Source organism: Heterodontus francisci, chromosome 13 (genome assembly GCF_036365525.1).
Source record: "Heterodontus francisci isolate sHetFra1 chromosome 13, sHetFra1.hap1, whole genome shotgun sequence".
NCBI lineage: Eukaryota > Metazoa > Chordata > Chondrichthyes > Heterodontiformes > Heterodontidae > Heterodontus > Heterodontus francisci.
This window is the reverse complement of record NC_090383.1, coordinates 110017140-110036869: the sequence shown is the minus strand read 5'-3', so window position 1 is coordinate 110036869 and position 19730 is coordinate 110017140. Positions and strand designations below refer to the sequence as shown.

The window sequence follows — 19730 nt, the reverse complement described above, 5'->3', positions numbered from 1 at the left end:
GCGTGACAGAGGAAGAGTAGCATGCAAGAGAAAAGTAATCCAAAAAGAGATCTTGGCCCAAAATTTGGGCATTTACATAAAATCTATTTTTTGGGCCAGGGAGGGTGGGGGACAAAGGATGTTGGACAGCTAATAGTCATCTTATGCAACAGGCCATGGTGGGCAAGCTGCGCTCAAGTCTTCACCTGTGCCACTGTAAGAATGCCAAAAGATCTGCTTTCTCCCATCATTGTGAAGAATGATTAGCTGCTGTTGTGCATTGCTGGGATTAGGAATCTAATAAAGTAGAAGTGGGAAGGGAAGGATTTTGAATCTGTACCCCAATGTTATGGTGCTGCATTAGATCATTACTGTTCAACGTCATACGCCGAGATAACAGATTGTACCTTTTTACTTGCTTTCTTTTAAAACCATCACAAATATAGGGAAGTCCTATTTTGTAACTTAATTTATATTCAAGAATTTTGCTGTTTCAGTTTACATGTAAATTTATATCCCTTCAGCCTTTTGTGCTAATTTATTTGTGAAATTCCAAGCATTTTTTGTGTTGCTGTCTGAACCACCTGCTGCAGATTGTAACCTACTTAGTTGAGACCACCCACCCCCCAATAACATGAATAAAATAGAAAGTACTGACTTATAAAATGCCTCCAAGTGTATAAATAATAAGCAAAGCTGTCCACTGGCTTAATTGTGTTAATTCCAGCATTGTCAGATACTATAAAGCATTACCATCATGCATGTTTTGCACTTTATTTACAGATCAACCGGTTAAAATAATTTAGAGTGGCGGTTCTACATATGTGAGGAGATCTGTATTCTATGCATGCGTGTTTTTATACACACTTTGTGACTGTTTAGTCAGGCTTTTGCCTATAATAGGCAATGTAAAAAGTTGCGTTAAATTATATTTAATGTTTTTTATCCAGCATCTTTTTCAATATTGCCAAATTATTATTTAGCAAGAATCTCACTAGGAATCCTGCCATATTTCTAGGTTTGCTAAGGTGCTCAGTTGCATTAGTTAATATTCTATTGTAATTTATAAGTAGCAGATGTTTAAATATAGATTGTAATTTGATGCCAGCGACCTATCATCTAAAAATCAATGAGTTGCTGTTTCTTGTGTAGTGCAGAAAGGGCTGATAGAACTTTTAATATTGATGCAAGATATCCTGCACTGTTGCTTAAGTTGTAATTGAAGTGAGGTCATTTTATTACCACCACCTGCATGCAAGAAGAACCTAATTCCAAACTTGCTCAATCAGGGTCTAGTCTTTCTTTGGGGGAAGAGGTGCAAGTCTGAGCATGGAAGGAATCTCCTCCATTTTCTGAAAATGGAGTTGCCTATTTAGTAATTTAGCGTAATAATGCAGAACTGGCATGCCTCATCTGTTGAGATGCTGCTGCTCTTCAACAGATGTCCTTTTGGCAGGGAGAAGTTCCTGTACAGTTGGCTATGGGTTTGCTGATTTTACCTGCCTTGCTTTCTTTCTCCCCTTCACTGCCATTTAGAGAGTTAATCGTGGCCTGAGGGAAAGAAATAGGATCCTGAAATTGTATCATGCTGACGACCACCAAGCCAAGATTACTTTTCAGTCCTATTTTATGTTTTATATCTACTGAAGACTCATCTCCAATTTCACCACTCTGAGGACAATCTTCAGGAGGACATAGACATTGTTTACTACATTTGAGTTTCATGTCATCTGCAAACTTTGAATTTATGTACTGTGTACCCAAGTCTGGTCATTAATATATATCAAAGAGCAGAGGTCCTAATACTGACCCCTGGGGACCACTTTTCTCCAGTCTGCAAAACAACCATTCACCACTATCTGTGTTTTCTGTCCATTAGCCAATTTTGTGTCCACATTGCCACTGTCCCTTTCATCACATGGGCTTTAATTTTGGTAACGATTATTTTGATTTTCTACGAAGTGCACACAACAGCCTCTAGTTTTTAAAAAATCTTTATTATAAAACAGCAAACTGAGGATAGTGGAAAAGGTCAGTTTTTTAAAAGTTCTATTTTGATACTAAACAGAGTAGGGTTTGTTTACCAAATCGTCAGTGATGATTAGAGTTCCTTTGTTTGCTGGATCAGATGTCACTTGTTTGGTTTCATTTTCAGCAACTTAGTTTAATAGCGGCTGCAGGTCAGTCATCTATGAGCAAAACATCAGGTCAGGAGAGATCAATTTAACTAGTCAGTAAAATCTGTAACCAAAAAGGAAAGCATTTCTTTACATTCGCATATGGCTCAAGTGATTTACGCCAAGGTCAGTGATTTTATTTTCTCCTTTTTAGAGATGAATGGTGTGTGGCGAACACTATTCCAGTGTCCGCTGTGACTCAGTTGATAGCACTTTCACCTCTGAATCACAAGGTTCTGGGTTAAAGTCCCACTTCAGGACTTGAGCACAAAAATCAAGGCTAACACTCCAGTGCAGCACTATAGGAGGTACCATCTTTCGAATGAGTCGTTAAACCAAGGCCTCATCTGCCTGCTCGGGTGAATATAAAAGATCCCATGACACTATTTCAAAGAAGAGTAGGGGAGTTATCCAGGGTCTTTTGGCCAATATTTATTCCTCAATCAACGTCACAAGAATAGATGAACTGGTCATTATAACATTGCTGTTTGTTGGAGTTTGCTGTGTGCAAATTGGCTGTCCCGTTCCCCACATTACAACAGTGACCACACTTCAAAAGTACTTCATTGTTTCTAATACGCTTTGAGATGTCCAGTGGCCGTGAAAAGTGCTATATAAGTGCAAATCTTTTGTTTCATTCGTTTGTTTGGTTCATTTGTTCATTTTGTTCATTTTTTTCTTTCTGTAATGTAATATGAAAGAATGGGGCAATACCAGTAAAACAAAAAATCACTTTTAGACTGTTAAAATATCCTGCAATGTCCTTGGATCTGTTCAGTTTTCATCATTGAAACAAAGGCAAGTATCTAGTTAAATATGGTTAGATTTATTATTGTAATATTGCATTATCGAAACAATTTTATACTCAATGTCAGCATTTCATTGCAGTTTCCCCCTTCGTATTGTATTTTTTAATCCTTTATTTCCAGTAAATTGTGGTCTAAACAGTCTCACCCTGCTGGCACATGGGTTTTCAAGGTTTCATGCAGCTTTTGTTGGAAACAGAAGTGAGAAATTAGGAGAGGATGGAAAAAGGCAATTGTCAAACAAAAGAAAAGTTTTTGCTCAAATTCTAATTTGCTACACAACTAATACCTATTTTTTATGCAGCTATCAATTTTAAACTTTGAATTTGATTTTTATTTCTCAATGAGTATCAGAACAAATATTTTCTTTTTTTAAATGAGAAGCCAGGAAAAAGCTGTCATTTGTATGTTTAGTTTCGAGTTATTTAAAATGTTAAGTGCTGATCTTGTGTTTCTAGCTGAAGGGGACTCTGGAACTTGATTACTTTATGAACCTTGAATGGAATATAGTAAAAATTTATCTATTTTCATAGAATTATAGAAAATTTAAGGCACAAAAAGAGGCCACTTGATCCATCATATCTAGGCTGGCTGAAAAACGATCCACCTATTCTAATCCCAGCTTCCAGCATTCGGTCCATAGCCCTGCAGATTACGGCACTTGAGGTGCATATCCAGACTCCTTTTGAATGAGTCGAGGGTTTCTGCCTCAACTACCGTTTCAGGCAGTGAGTTCCAGACCCCCACTACCTTCTGGATGAAAAAGTTTTTTCTCATCTCCCCTCTAATTTTTCTACCAATCACTTTAAATCTATGCCCTCTCATCACTGACCTCTCTACTAAGGTGAATAGACCATTCACCTCCACTCTATCCAGGCCCCTCAAAATTTTGTACATCAAACTAATTGTAGGTTTTTGGTGAGTTGGATTCACTGAATAGGTAATCGTCAGTAAGTGTACAACAGTCTTCGTGATCATGTGACAGCCTGCCTGCCTGAGCCTGAACGGATAATGTATAAAAATCCATTAAAATTTAATGTCACTTATGCCTGCTTACTGAGTGGAACAGAGCCAGCACTGGCAGATGGGATTTCACTCAGGAATGGAGATGCAAAGTTGAAGCATATCAATTTTTAAAGGGCTCTGCAGCAAATATCTTAAATTGCTCATGAAAAGTGTATTTCTCTGTTATTAGGTTTTACAGACCAGCCTGTAGCTGTATCAAGAGTGCAAAGTGCAAAATGTGATGGTGCATCATTGGAAGTCACAGAGAACAGAAGAAAGAAGCCTACTGAATCTGTACAGACTGCATTAACGGCGGATAAAGTCTGTGAGGGAGTGTTTGCAATGTATGATGCTGAATCATTGCTGGAGGGAGAAATAGAAGCAGCAAGAGCAAAGGGCATGATGCTCTTTGATGTTGAGACAGAACATTTGTATTCTGAAAACACTGTAACAGATAAAAGCTGCTTTCAGCAACATGCCACAGCGCCTTGCAAGGATATGCTGATTGCTGCAAAAACAATTGAGACAGAAGGTTTCTCCAAGGCAGAAGTTGTTATAAATACTACTCCGTTATTTCATGCAGAGGAAACTGAAAACCTAAATCGTGATTTGCAATTTGCTGGCAAAACTACTGAGGAAAATGCGCAAACAAATTTGTTGGAATGTAACAAAAGTATCCAGTTCATTACAGATGGCCAAGCTGTGCCCAAACAAAGCAATCATGCATTTCAAAAACATGTTAAAAGTGATCCCAATGATCATATAAATACGGAGGCCACGTCTAGACAGAATACAGGTCATTCAGAAGGAAGTATGAGGATAGACGACCAAGCAACACAAAACCAAACCGATCTTTTGAATGAGATAAATGAATGTGAACAAATGTCAGAAAAAGTTGGTTCAAAAGTGGAGGAGGAAATTCAGCACAGTGCAGAGTTTAATGAGAATCTGATGGCACATGATATTTTGGAGAAACAGGAGGAGGATGGGAATGTGGAAGCACTCTGCAGCTCTCCATGGGACGTTGTCTCATCAAGTCAGAAGAATGATCTTGATGAGTTAGCAGTGCAGTTGAATGACAATTCACATTCCTTGGATGAACTTGCTAAAAGGATACAGATAGAAGAGGTAATGTTTATTTTGATCTATTCACAGGATCAAATTTATTTTACTTTTGATCAGATTATATATGGTAATGACATTTTTCCTTATTTTGAATCCAAGCTCAAAATCCAAACACAAGTGAAGTGTGTTTTCATTGCAGCTATTCTTGTACCTTTCTTTAATATGCCCACTTTTATTTGAAATTTTGTTTTTGTAATTTTGATCTTTCTTTGGTTTGTAAAACAAATCTCCATAGAAAGCTGACATTTATTTGAAATAAAAGACAATCAACTTAAACCTACTGCCCACTGCTATCTTCCAAAACTAATATATTCTCCATATCATGTCATTCTGTAGCACAGCACACATTGATTATACCAAACTGCTGCCAGTCACCACCATTACTAAATTATTTTAAAGAAAAGCAGTAACATTAAATTGCATTTATTAACATGCAACAGAAAAGTAACTTGAAATATAAAAATGAATTTACACTCATTTTAAAAACTTGTGGGCATTTGTAATACGATGCATGTTTAAAGAATATGAATGCAAGCTCCAGTTTCAGAAAGAGAAGCGTCAATGACACAATAAAAAACCACAATCAAGGTTTATAAGAGTAGGGACGAAGATGGAGTGCATCAAGTGGTTGTGGTTAGGAAATGTTAAGTTTGTGTTTTAAAAGTTGATCGAAGGAAGTAAGATCTTAGGCAGGCGAATAGTTGTCCAAAAATCTCTATAGAAAACTGTATTTTTAAAATGACAATGTCCTGAGAGCTTTATATCAGTGGCTACTAAAAGTTAGTTAGTTCAGTCACTGCAGTAAAAAGCTTATTAGTGCTTGCAGTAGAAACCTCTTGGAATTCCTTTTTTGTTAGAATTACAGGTGCACTGACAAAGCAGCCAGGGCACTTGACTGAAAACTTAACAAAAGTAGTAGGAGCAGGAATAGGTCATGTGGCCAATCAAGATCATGGCTGGTCTTCGACCTCAACTGCACTTGCCTGCCCTACCTCCATTTCCCTTTTTTCCTTTAGTGTCCAAAAATCTGTCACTATCAGCCTTGAATATACTCACCAACTGAGTATACACAGTCCTCTGGGGTAGGGAATACTAAAGATTCACAACACTCTGAGTCAAGAAACTTCTCATTGCAGTCCGAAATGGCTGTCCTCGTACTGTTAGACTATTCCCCCTAGTTCTAGACTTTCTAGCCAGGGGAAACCGCATCTATCCTGTCAAACCCCCTCGGAATCTCTTATGTTTTACCTCTCATTCTAGTAAGTGCTGGAGAGTATAGGCCTATTCTATTCGATCTCTCCTCGTAGGACAACCCTCTTGTTCCAGGAATCATACTAGTGAACATTAGTCGCACCGCCTCTAAGCTAAGTGTATCCTTCCTTAGGTACAGCAACCAAAACTACACAGTACTCAAAGACTGCTGTCTTTCGGGAATACAGTATTAAGAAAACCATTTAATGGGTGCTTCAAAAAGGTTAGAAATCCCTGCTAGTCTCACAGTGGCAGAATCACACAGAAGAGAGCTTCGGGAGGTGGTGTCTGCAAAGTGCTTCATTGCATAGTAATCCATCATTAAAGCACTTGGAAATGTTTAACCTGATTTTTATGGATTTTATTGCAAAAATAGAAAACTTTAACTTTTGAAAAGCTTTACTTTTAAATCTTTTGAATATCTTGCATTTTAAAAAAAGTTGTTGAGTACTCTGGGAGCCCAAGTTTGAATCTCAGCCTTGTTTGATATTTTGTTGTGTGCTTGAATGTCTCAATGACCATTGGCTGTCCCAAAGTATTAAACACAAAATGTTTGCAATATAGAACTCCTTATCATGTTAAACATCTCCAGGTGCTTTCATGATGAATTATTATGCAGTGAAGTGCCTTGCAGAGACCACCTCCTGTAAGGTATTGAAGTGGATTTTTAGCAGCTGCCCACAACAACCTATTCAGATTGTAAGGGAGCAATGTAGAGAGTAACATCACATTCTTCTTTGGCCTCCTTGTCTCGAGAGACAATGGGTAAGCGCCTAGAGGTGGTCAGTGGTTTGTGGAGCAGCACCTTTGGTGGCTATAAAAGCCAATTCTAGAGTGACAGACTCTTCCACAGGCGGTGCAAATAAAATTGGTTTTCGGGGCTGTTACACAGTTGGCTCTCTCCTTGCACTTCTGTCTTTTTTCCTGCCAACTGCTAAGTCTCTTCGACTCGCTGCTATTTAGCCCTGCCTTTATGGCTGTCCGCCAGGTCTGGCGATCACTGGCAACTGACTCCCACGACTTGTGGTCAATGTCACAGGACTTCATGTCGCGTTTGCAGATATCTTTAAAGCGGAGACATGGACGGCTGGTGGGTCTGATACCAGTGACGAGCTCGCTGTACAATGCGTCCTGGGGGATCCTGCTATCTTCCATGCGGCTCACGTGGCCAAGCCATCTCAAGCGCCACTGGCTCAGTAGGGTGTATATGCTGGGGATGTTGGCCGCCTCGAGGACTTCTGCGTTGGAGATACGGTCCTGCCACCTGATGCCAAGGATTCTCCGGAGGCAGCGAAGATGGAACGAAGACTTCTCCCACTATACTGAGCAGGGAGATTCCACGGTAGTTGTTGCAGTCACCACGGTCACCTGCATCACGTAGACCTACACTATTATTGGCACAAGGTGAAACCAAGTACCAGGAATGATTGAATTAGACTGAAGTTTTTAATATCGCTTTCCTTTTCATTTTAAGTCCTGTTTTACTTAACTGATTAGGTAACTAGCCTTGTTAAATTCATTTTCTAAAGCGTAGGTATGGTACACTTGACTGGAGGCACTCGCATGTTTTTGGTGCTCTGTGTCACTCCCATTAAATTCTGAAGATTCTAAATATGTCCTATCTTTGTCAAAAATCCTTTATAAAAACTGCATTAATTGGCTTCAGTGTTTGAGTGTAGGGAGGGTTTTTAAAAAAACCAGTGTTCCTGGTCTTCCTCGCTATTCTGCTGGAAAGTGTTTTAAATAGACATCAGAAAAGAACTGGATTTAGCTGTGATGCACTGCACAGACCAGTAGCCTACCCAGGATGGTCAGGAGCTGAATGGTCTCTTGGGAAAAATACCAGGAGGCAGCTGAACTGCACCACAGTTAGCATGGTCCAGAGAAGATGGGAAAAATTGGGATGATTTGGTGGAGCAAATTAATAAATAAATCTGACACTGATCATCATTCACTGGCAAATTGTCATGAAAACTTAGCTGCAGAGAGTATGCTGTCACAAACAGGAAACTAATTCTATGACATTGTTACAAAAATTCTAGTAAAAGCAGATGGTAAAATCAACAGATGATATCAGAAGTAAATCTAGGATTGGTGGGGACGAAATGAAGTATTTTGACAAACAGTGACTCAGTCACATTGGTTCCAAGAAGGAATGTGTTCAACAAATGGCAAAATATTGAGTATGAGTGGAATGGACATCCTACAAACTGTAAAACCAGCAGCATGGAAGATTCTGAATACGAAGGCTATAAAGTGGAGCTAGCCAGTATGCACACTCAAAGCACTTTTATATTATTGAAGTGCCAACAGAAAACTGCTGAAATGGAGGTCATCCCTTCACTGAGTGCCACTGTCTCCTTTGTCCCTTAGCATTGTGGGACATGTTCAATCAGGAAAAGAGACGTGAGTTTACATTGCATGCATTACCTGCTTCCCATCTTTCCTGGAACTCCATGTTTGAATCCCTCCAATCAGGTTTCTGCCCCTGCCACAGTACCAAAACAACACTCACAAGCCACAAATGACATCCTATGTGACTGTGACAAAGGTAAACCTTCCCTTCTCATCCTGTCTTCAACCTTTGACATGGTTGACTACACCATCCTCCTGCAGTGCCTTTCCACTGTTGTCCAGCTGGGTGGGACTGCTCTCACCTGGTTCCATTTTTATCTATCTAATTGTAGGCAGAGAATCACTTGCAATGTCTTCTCTTCCTGCTCCCACACTTTTACCTCTGGTGTCCCCAAGGATCTATCCTTGGTCCCCTCCTATTTCTCGTCTGCATGCTGCTCCTTGTTAGTTTTCGCATGTATGCTGATGATACTCAGCTCTACCTCACCACCACTTCTCTTGACTCCTCCACTATTGCTAAATTATCAACTGCTCATCAGTCATCCAGTACTGGATGAGCAGAAATTTCCTCCAATTAAATATTGGAAAGACTGAAGCCATTGTTTTTGGTCCCTGTTCCAAACTCTGCTCCCTAACTACCAACTCCATTTCTTTCCCTGGCAACAGTCTGAGATTAAGCTAGCCTGTTCGCAACCTTGGTGTCATATTTGACCCCAAGTTGAGCTTCCAGCCTCATTATTTGCCATCACTAAGACCACCTATTTCCACCTCCGTATCCTCGCCCAACTTCGCCCCTGTCTTTGCTTGTCTGATGCTGAAACCCTCATTCATGCTTTTGTTAGTTCTGGACTTCACTATTCCAGTGCACTCTTGGCTTGTGTCCCCCATTCGAATCTCTAAACTTGAGGTCGTGCATAACTCTGGTGCCCGTGTTTTAACTCTCACCAAGACCCATTCCCCTATCACCCCTGTGCTCACTGACTTACATTGGCTCCCGGTCAAGCAACATCTTGATTTAAAAATTCTCATCCTTGTTTTCAAGTCTCTCCATCTCCTTGCCCCTCCCCATCTCTGTAATCTCCCCCAGCCCCACAACCCTCTGAGATATCTGTGCTCCACTAATTCTGGCCTCTTGTGTATCTCTGATTTTAATCGCTGCACCATTGATGGCTGTGCAGTTGCCTAGGCCCCAAGCTCTGGAATACCCTCGGTATACCTCTCTGCGCCTCCACCTCATTTTCCTCCTGAAAGTCTACTTCTTTGACCAAGCTTTTGGTCATCAGACCTTTTGTGGTTTGGTGTCATACTTTGATTTATAATGCTCCTGTCAAGTGCCTTGGAACATTTTATTACTTTAAAGGTGCATTAAAAATGTTTTTTTTAGCACTTCAATTAAGGAGGAGGGGAGTCATGCCCCGGATATAAGTGGTGTTGACTTTTTATATCGTCAAGTGTTGGAAGTATTGGACTTCTAGTGATTTGCAAAATAAAGCACCTTGAAAATTGCAGACAATGCTGTTATCTGATCTGATGGTACACCATAAAAAGTAATTTCTTTGAAGTGTTACCAGATTAAAATACTGAAAACATGCATCAGAAGACATGTAACATGAACATTAGCCCTAACCTGTATTTTGATTTGAGCCAGTTACACGGTCCTTACTTGTTTGCACAATAAAATACTGTACCACATATAGCATTCTTTGAATGAAATGTATGTAAACAGGTTGCATGTCAATAATAAGCAAAATTACAGAATGGAAATGTGGTCTTCAAAACTATCTTCACAATAAGCAGAGCCTCTGCTAAATTGCTGTTTACTGGTGGAAATGTTGCAAGCAAGCCAATTCTAAACTGCTCAGTCATTTCTTGTAAACCAACCTAAATTTAGACTTAGTACCATCTTTTTGGCTGTTGAGTTTAAGTATCGCCAGTGATGTTTTTGCTTTACTGTGGACTTGGTTGGACATTAAAAATGAAGCAAAAGATTAAACTGCATTTAAAGCCTTTTTTCTGCACCATTAAAGCATGGCAACTAACTGAGCTGTGAAATAATGTGCTGAACAATGCAAGTACTGGTAAATTATAATGCAACTGTGTACTTTTGCTTTGAACAGTATAATCCCTGTTATCTGCCAACAGTTTATTCAAAAGTTAATATTAAGCACTAAGTTTAGGCTGGTGAAGAAATACTGATCAGTGAATAGTCAAAAGTCAGTGATGTGTTACAACTTCATGCAAACGTTCTTCAACTTCCTGGCAGCTTGCCATTCTCCATCTCTACCAGGTTTGATGGAGGCACAGTCACTGCATTTGTCAATGTTAGAAGGAGATCAAAGTGACATTATAAAACTTGTCAGCTGCCGACTCATTCTGTAGTCCTGTTTCCTGAACTGATGCCTATCCTCGTGGAACTCTTACACCAACCATCCTGCTGGAGACTTTCACGGCAGCTATTACAAAAAAGTAGTAGTAATTCTATGAAGGTCTTATAGGAGGAGAGGAGGGAGAAAATCACCAGCACTTGTATCCCCATGCACTTTACAAAATCTTTTATGATCTCATAACAGTGAAGTGATGGTGTTTGAAATGTAGTCAGTGTAATTTAGAAATCATGCCAGGCAGGTTGTGGACAGTAAGCTCCCACAAGAGCAATGAGATAATAACCAGGTAGTCTGTTTTAGTGATGTTGGTTGTGGTATACACATTGGCAAAACTCCCCTGCTCTTCGCAATAATGTCATGAGATCTTTTATGTCCACCTGAGTGGGCAGACTCTGTTCCTTCAGCACTGCATCAAAGTAATGCATCCTAATACCCTGCATAGGACAATGACCAAAACTGCTGACACCCCTCTCTGTGCAGGCAGAACTGTCACTCTCTAACTCATCCAAACCTGCGGGATGCAACTAAATTACTCAGATTTCTTAAAATTGTGTGGTTCCCTTGTTCACTTAATTCTCAACAGATGCATTGAATGCATATTTTCCTGCAAGTACAAGGTTAAACTGTACAGTGACTACATAAAATATATATATTTCATTCTATGTACTAACAATAAAAAGGAATCTTTTTTTTATGGTACAACAAAATGAGTTTGTTTTTCAAAAGTAGCTTGCTGTGTGATTGCACACCAGTGTTCGTTGTGCAGTCAACCTTATATTGCAAGTGGAACATGGTGTTGGTTGTTAGAGCACTGTGCAGTTCAGTATTCCCATGCTGGTAATGTGATTTTCCCCAGGTAGGCATACCAATAACCAGGGGATATTGTGATAGTTTGATGGTTTCCATAATAGGAAACATTCTGTAAGTATACAGCAATTGCACTTCAGCTCTTCTCGTGATGACCTGTATCTCGTGAAACAATCGGGACAGCCGGATTTCTTGTAGTTGGCAAGCTAATCCACGTTGTAAAACACCTTGTGTTCCAATAGTATTTGCAGTAATAAATGGGTTCCTCCTAGTGTCTTTGTATGAACTGGAGTAAAAGTTACTATCTTTATTCATAAACATGTAATACTTGGTATAAAATTAACTGACATCCAATTTTATATTTGTAAATTTTCCACTTTGTTGGTTATGTTGCCAAACTATGATGCATGAGTTTTGAAGAAAGGCAGGAACTTGCATTTATCCAACACCTTTCACATCTCAAAGTACTTCACAGTGAATTACTTTTAAAGTGTAGTTGTCATTTCTTGGGCAACTTGGTGGCTAATTTATGCAAATTAATGACCTATGAAAAGCAGTAAGGTGCAAGACAAATCATCATCTGATGTCCTGGCCAGCATTTATTTTTCAAAACCATCACATAGAGAACAACTCCCCTACTCTTCCAGTCGTGCAATACGATCTTTTGTATCCATTTGTGTCGGTGGACAGGGCCTCGGTTTCATATCTGATCTGAAAGATGGCACTTCCAATAATGCAGCACTCCCTCACAACAGTACTGTTGTCATAGAGCATAGATTAAGGGAATAAAATCTGCTCCTGTGTTTGCCGAACATGTTAAATAGCAGTGTAATAATTATTTTCAACTTGGGTGTGAAATGGCAAAATGGGAACTATTGGTTTGGAATGCTCACCATTGCTTCCAGGATAGAGGTTCCTCTGAGTTATAGCGAACATTTCCTTATTGTGTAAATTACTTTGCTCCATTTCATACAGAATACCCATCCAGAGGGCCTTGTGTCCATACTGAAAAAAAGTTCAAACAAAGAAATCTCACGGGTGCAACAGAAGCAATCAAAGAGGAGAGTAAGATTTCAAGAACCCCAAGACACACTTGATCAGGGTAAGGTGGTGACTTTTAGCATTTCTGGACATTTCCTGTGCATGATTTCTGTGTAAACATTAGGTAGGACTGGATTGTACGACCTCAAACTGTGGTTAGTGGAATATAAAGTGAACTAATTGTGACAGCTGTTGAAGAGAATTGTGTTAACGACTTTAAAGATTACAAGAATGATATAAAAACTATATAAAGGTCAAAAGCTGTGTGTCTTACTGAATAACAGAATTTAAGGTACTATTTTGATCTGTGCAATAATGAAGTACCAGTACAGGACCGGAAAAAAATGTATTGGTTAATTGTTCAGCCTCTATTTTGTCTAAATGTAAATACTCCCTTTCCTCTTTCTGCCCTCTTCCCATGTTACCAGAAAATGCATGTTTGTCACATATCCATCTATTCTTTCAGGCATTTCTTGTACTCTTGTTATTAAAACCAAGCATCCTTCAATGCACAAATTGTGTATTTTGTAGCTAATTTTGTGTCCATCTTTGCACTCTATTTCACGGTGGTTGTCATAGGTCACTTGGTCTTCATGGAAATAGTAGTTAGTGATGTAGCACACTATTAGATATTGATCTGACATGTATTGTTTGTCCTGCCAGTTTGTGCAGAGTAGGGCTTTGGTTTAAGGAGGTATACTGTGCTTGTAAACATGCATATTTTGCTTACTGACAAAGTTAACAGAACCAAGGATTTGATGTGCAGTCTGTTCTGCATGGTTGGTTCTTTAGCAGTTGTAATTTTACACTTCGTTTTATGTTTCCCATCTCTTTGGGGGGGTTCACTTCTATGCTCCCAAAGGGAGCATAGTGAAATAAAAACAAGAAATGCTGGAAATACTCAGCAGATCTGACTGCATCTGTGGAGAGAGAAGCAGACTTAACATTTCAGGTCAGTGACCCTTCTTCAGAACTGGCAAATATTAGAAATGTAAAAGCTCATAAGCAAGTAAAGCGGGGGTGGGGCAAGATATAACAAAGGAGAAGGCGTAGATAGGACAAGGTCACAGAATAGCTGACCAGAAGGTCGTGGAGCAAAGGCAAACAATATGTTAATGGTGTGTTGAAAGACAAAGTATTAGTACAGATAGGGTGTTAACGGACTGAAAATTGAACAGCCGCAAGTACAAACATGAAAAAAAACAGTGGGTAAGCAAACTGAACAAACTAAGATGAAATAAAATAAAATAAACACACAAAATATATATATAAAAAAAGGAAAACAAAACACAATAAATAAAAGTAAAATGGGAGGCCTGTCATGCTCTGAAATTGTTGAACTCAATGTTTAGTCTGGTAATTGAGATGCTGTTCCTCGAGCTTGCTTTGATGTTCACTGGAACACTGCAGCAATCCCAGGACAGAGATGTGAGCATGAGAGCGGGGGGGGGAAGAGTGTTGAAATGGCAAGCAACCGGAAACTCGGGGTCCTGCTTGCGGACTGAGCGGAGTTGTTCGGCAAAGCAGTCACCCCAGTCTGCGTTTGGTCTCCCCAATGTAGAGGAGACCACATTGTGAGCAGCGAATACAGTATACTACACTGAAAGAAGTACAATGTACAAATACAATATTATATGGGAGCATAGTGGTTATGTTATTGGACTAATAATCCAGAGGTGTGGGCCAATGATCCGGAGACATGAGTTCAAATCCCATCAGGGCAGCTAGGGAATTTAAATTCAGTTCATTAAATAAATCTGGAACAAAAAGCTAGTATTAGTAATGGTAACCATTAAGCTACCAGATGGTTCTAAAAACCCATCTGCTTCACAAATGCCCTTTCAGGAGGGGAATCTGCTGTCCTTACCTGGTCTGAAATATCTGTGACTCCAGACTCTCAGTAGTATTTGGTGGACTCTTAACTGCCCTCTGAAATAAAACCGCTACAAAAAAGTCTAATAAAACTGGACAAACCGTCCAGCATCGACCTAGGTATCAGGTACAACAAAGACATCCAGTCCAGTTGGCCCTGCACAGTCCTCCTCACTAACATCTGAGGACTTGTCAAAATTGGGAAAACTGACCCACTGACTAGTCAAGCCACAAGCTGACATTGTCATACTCACAGAATCATACCTTTCAGCCAAAGACCCCAACTCCTCTATCACCTTCCCTGGGTATATCACTATCCCTGCGCCAGGCCAGAAAGAGCGCAACACAGTAGTATACAGTTGGGGCATTGACTCTGGACCCCATGAGGTTTTGTGGCATCAAGTCAAACATGGGCAAGGAAACCTTCTGCTGATTGCCACCTACTATTGTCCCTCAGCTGATGAATCAGTACTCCTCCATGTTGAAAACCATTTGGAAGGAGCTCTGAGGGTAGCAAAAGCACAGAATATACTCTGGATGTGGGACTTCAGTGTCATCACCGCGAAGCTTGATGGGGCTGCCCGAGTCCTGGAGGACATAGCTGCCGGACAGGGCCTGTGGCAGATGGTGAGGGAATTTTTTTCCAAAAATATACTTTATTCATAAAAATTTGCAAAAAATACATTACAAAACAGTTCAAATTTGACATTTCGGAAAGTACATTAGAGATCAGATTCCCTCAATACAGAACATGAGTTAACCTCACAACTCTTGCCATTCCATTTTATATGCAATATACATTTGCATTACATAGCAAAAACATTTTTGGTGCATACAGCCCGAGGGGTTTTACATGGGTTCCAGCCTCTCGATACACCATGGTGGGAGGATCTTACACAATGGTCTTTCTCCATTGAGCCTTTGCGGCGGCTGCCCCAAACTTTAGTGCATCCCTCAGCACGTAGTCCTGGATCTTGGAATGTGCTGTCTGCCACACTCGGTCGTGGATAACTCTTTGTACTGTAAGACCAGTAAGATTCGGGCAGACCAAAGAGCGTCTTTCACCGAGTTGACGGTTCTCCAGCAACAGTTGATTATTTTGGTGTGCTTCCCTGGGAACAACAAGTATAGCACTGAGTCCTGCATTATGGAGCTGCTCAGGATGAACCTCGACAAAAACCGCTGCATCTCTTTTCACACCTGCATTCCAGAAGGAGGTGGACAACGGTCTCTTGCCCACTACAGACACCAATGTGAGGGAAGTACCTGCTTGACCTTTTCTTCAATCTACCTGTTGAAGATGTATCTGTCCTTGAGGTCTTCCGCACTGAGGATATCCTTCATCGTGTTGTGTGGCACTGCCACTGTGCTAAATCCTTAGATTCGGAAGAGATCTAGTAGCTCAAAATTGGGCATCCATGAGGCATTGTGGGCTATCAGCAACATCCACTACAATCTGTAACCTCATGGCCTGGCATATCCCTCACTCTACCATTATCATCAAGCCGGGGTGGGGGGGTTCAACCCTGGTTCAATGAGAAGTGTAAAAGAGCATGCCAGGAGCAGCACCAAATGTGCCTAAAAATGAGGTGCCGACCTGGTAAAGCTACAACATAGCTACATGCATGTGGAACAGTGGAAGCAGCATGCTATAGACAGTTTAGCGATCCTACAACCAATGGATTAGATCAAAGGTCTGCAATCCTGCCACATCCAGTTGTGACTAACAATGGAGAATTAAACAACTAATGGGATGAGGAGGCTCAACAAACACCCCCATCCTCAATGATAGCAGACTCCAGCCTTGAGTGCAGATAACAAGGCTGAAGCGTTTACAATCACCTTCAGCCCGAAGTGCCAGGGATAGTATTAGATTAAAAGAAAGGGCTGAAAATGTTACAAAGAATAGTAGTAAACCTGAGGATTGAGAGGGTCTTAGAAACCAGTAAAGGTTGATTAAAAAGGGGGAAAATAGAATTAGAGTAACTAGCCAGGAATATAAAAAGATTGAAAGAGTTTTTACAAGTATATAAAAAGAAGAGTAGCTAAAGTAAACATTGGTCCCTTAGAGGCAGAGACAGGAGAAATGATCATGGGAATTGAGGAAATGGCAGAGCTATTGAACAAATATTTTATTTAGAGATACAGCACTGAAACAGGCCTTTCGGACCACCGAGTCTGCCGACCATCAACCACCCATTTATATTAATCCTATATTCCTACCACATCCCCACCATCCCTCAATTCAGTTTTCAATAAATTAGCCTTCTCATTTAAAGCCTATTCACAAAAATACACATTTGTTGCTGTTTTTATGAGCAAGATAAATTTTTAATGCCTTTAACTTTCGAAATTTGCTCACCAGCCCCCTGGGCCGAGCAAAAATCGTAATGCAGCCCTCCACCCGCAAAGGTTGGACAACCCTGTCCGACAAGGACAAAAGGGCAGCAGGTGCATGGGAACACCACCACATGCAAATTTCCCTCCAAGTCTCACACCATCCAGTCTTGGAAATATGTCACCATTTCTTCATTGCTGGAGCAAAATCCTGAAATTCTATACCTAACAGTACTGTGGAAGTACCTACACCACATGCATTGTGGTGGATCAAGAAAGTGGTTAATCACCACCTTCTCGAGGACAATTAGGGATGGGCAATAAATACTGGTTTTGCCAGTGATGCCCATATGTCATGAACAATTTTTTATAAAACCTTGGCATTTTTGTCTGTGTCCCAGATTGGGGAAGGTACCAATTGAAAGGCTCAAGTCCAGTGTTCACTACTATGTTTTATGTGCATCTGATTGGAGAGATGGGAGCTCTGTAGATGCCTATAACTCAAGCATGAGACAGACACCTCTCCAGGATATTTTTTGAAATCCTGGATCAGCAGCTAAGTTCTGTTTTAAGACTTGGTGGCACATGTTTGGAGCAAGTGTCTTGGGGTGCAGGAACACTTGCATGATGATCTTACAAGTAGGTGTCAAATAGCTGCATGGCAGTTATCCTCCCTCCTCCCCACCAATAGGGAGGTTCATTTTTAGACTGCAGACTCACTCCTCCTTGCACTGATGTTGGGACCAATCCTTGCCTACAGTTAATGCGTGGACAGTGAGCAAGGTGGAGAAAAAAAATGTTTTCCCTAAAATTACAAGCTTGGACTCTTGACCAAAAATTTCAATCTTAAAGGAGCTGCTATTAAGGTGGTAATTTGATCCTAAAGCTCTTGGTTTGGTACTTATGCCAACAAATACATTTGAGTTTTTGGAGCACATGATAGCAAGGCCCCTGTATCTATGGCAGGAAATGTCTTGGAAGGAGATTGATGCAACTGGTAACCACTGAATCAGCTCCTATCAATACCTTCCCAACAAATATGTCTTCAAAAAATTTCTGTGGGAATGCCTTAACTCCTGAGAATTGTACACTGCCCTGCTCATTTCCAAATGTTACCTGGTCCAGTACAGCCTTATACAATGTGTGCAGCAGAGCAGCTTTTTTTTTAGAACATTACAGCGCAGTACAGGCCCTTCGGCCCTCGATGTTGCGCCGCCCTGTGAAACCATCTGACCTACACTATTCCATTTTCATCCATGTGTCTATCCAATGTCCACTTAAATGCCCTTAAAGTTGGCGAATCTACTACTGCTGCAGGCAGGGCGTTCCACGCCCTTACTACTCTCTGAGTAAAGAAACTACCTCTCACATCTGTCCGATATCTATCACCCCTCAACTTGAAGCTATGTCCCCTCGTGTTTGCCATCACCATCCGAGGAAAAAGACGCTCACTATCCACCCTATCTAACCCTCTGATTATCTTTATATGTCTCTATTAAGTCACCTCTCCTCCTCCTTCTCTCCAACGAAAACAACCTCAAGTCCCTCAGCCTTTCCTCGTAAGACCTTCCCTCCATACCAGGCAACATCCTAGTAAATCTCCTCTGCACCCTTTCCATAGCTTCCACATCCTTCCTATAATGCGGTGACCAGAACTGCACGCAATACTCCAGGTGCGGTCTCACCAGAGTTTTGTACAGCTGCAGCATGACCTCGTGGCTCCGAAACTCGACCCCCCTACTAATAAAAGCTAACACACCATATGCCTTCTTAACAGCCCTATTAACCTGGTTAGCAACCTTCAGGGATTTATGCACCTGGACACCAAGATCTCTCTGTTCATCTACAGTACCAAGAATCCTCCCATTAGCCCAGTACTCTGCATTCCTGTTACTCCATCCAAAGTGAATCACCTCACACTTTTCCGCATTAAACTCCATTTGCCATCTCTCAGCCCAGCTCTGCAGCCTATCTATGTCTCTCTGTACCCGACAACATCCTTCGGCACTATCCACAACTCCACCGACCTTAGTGTCATCTGCAAATTTACTAACCCACCCTTCTACACCCTCTTCCAGGTCATTTATAAAAATGACAAACAGCAGTGGCCCTAAAACAGATCCTTGCGGTACACCACTAGTAACTAAACTCCAGGATGAACATTTGCCATCAACCACCACCCTCTGTCTTCTTTCAGCTAGCCAATTTCTGATCCAAAGCTCTAAATCACCTTCAACCCCATACTTGCGTATTTTCTGCAATAGCCTACCGTGGGGAACCTTATCAAACGCCTTACTGAAATCCATATACACCACATCCACTGCTTTACCCTCATCCACCTGTTTGGTCACCTTCTCGAAAAACTCAATAAGGTTTGTGAGGCACGACCTACCCGTCACAAAACCGTGCTGACTATCTCTAATGTACTTATTCTTTTCAAGATGATTATAAATCCTGTCTCTTATAACCTTTTCCAACATTTTACCCACAACCGAAGTAAGGCTCACAGGTCTATAATTACCAGGGCTGTCTCTACTCCCCTTCTTGAACAAGGGGACAACATTTGCAATCCTCCAGTCTTCCGGCACTAT

The 19730-nt window shown here is 40.8% G+C and overlaps 1 protein-coding gene across 3 annotated transcripts in view; it reads left to right on the top strand.

The window, feature by feature from the left end:
• Positions 1–19730, top strand: part of cnsta (consortin, connexin sorting protein a) — a 95744-nt gene that overhangs the window by 68829 nt on the left and 7185 nt on the right. For all 3 annotated transcript variants that reach the window (XM_068045410.1, XM_068045407.1, XM_068045409.1), the window contains 2 exons: positions 4158–5095; positions 12865–12991. In XM_068045410.1, the coding sequence (XP_067901511.1) occupies positions 4158–5095; positions 12865–12991 (1065 nt within the window). The remainder of the gene's footprint in view (positions 1–4157; positions 5096–12864; positions 12992–19730) is intronic.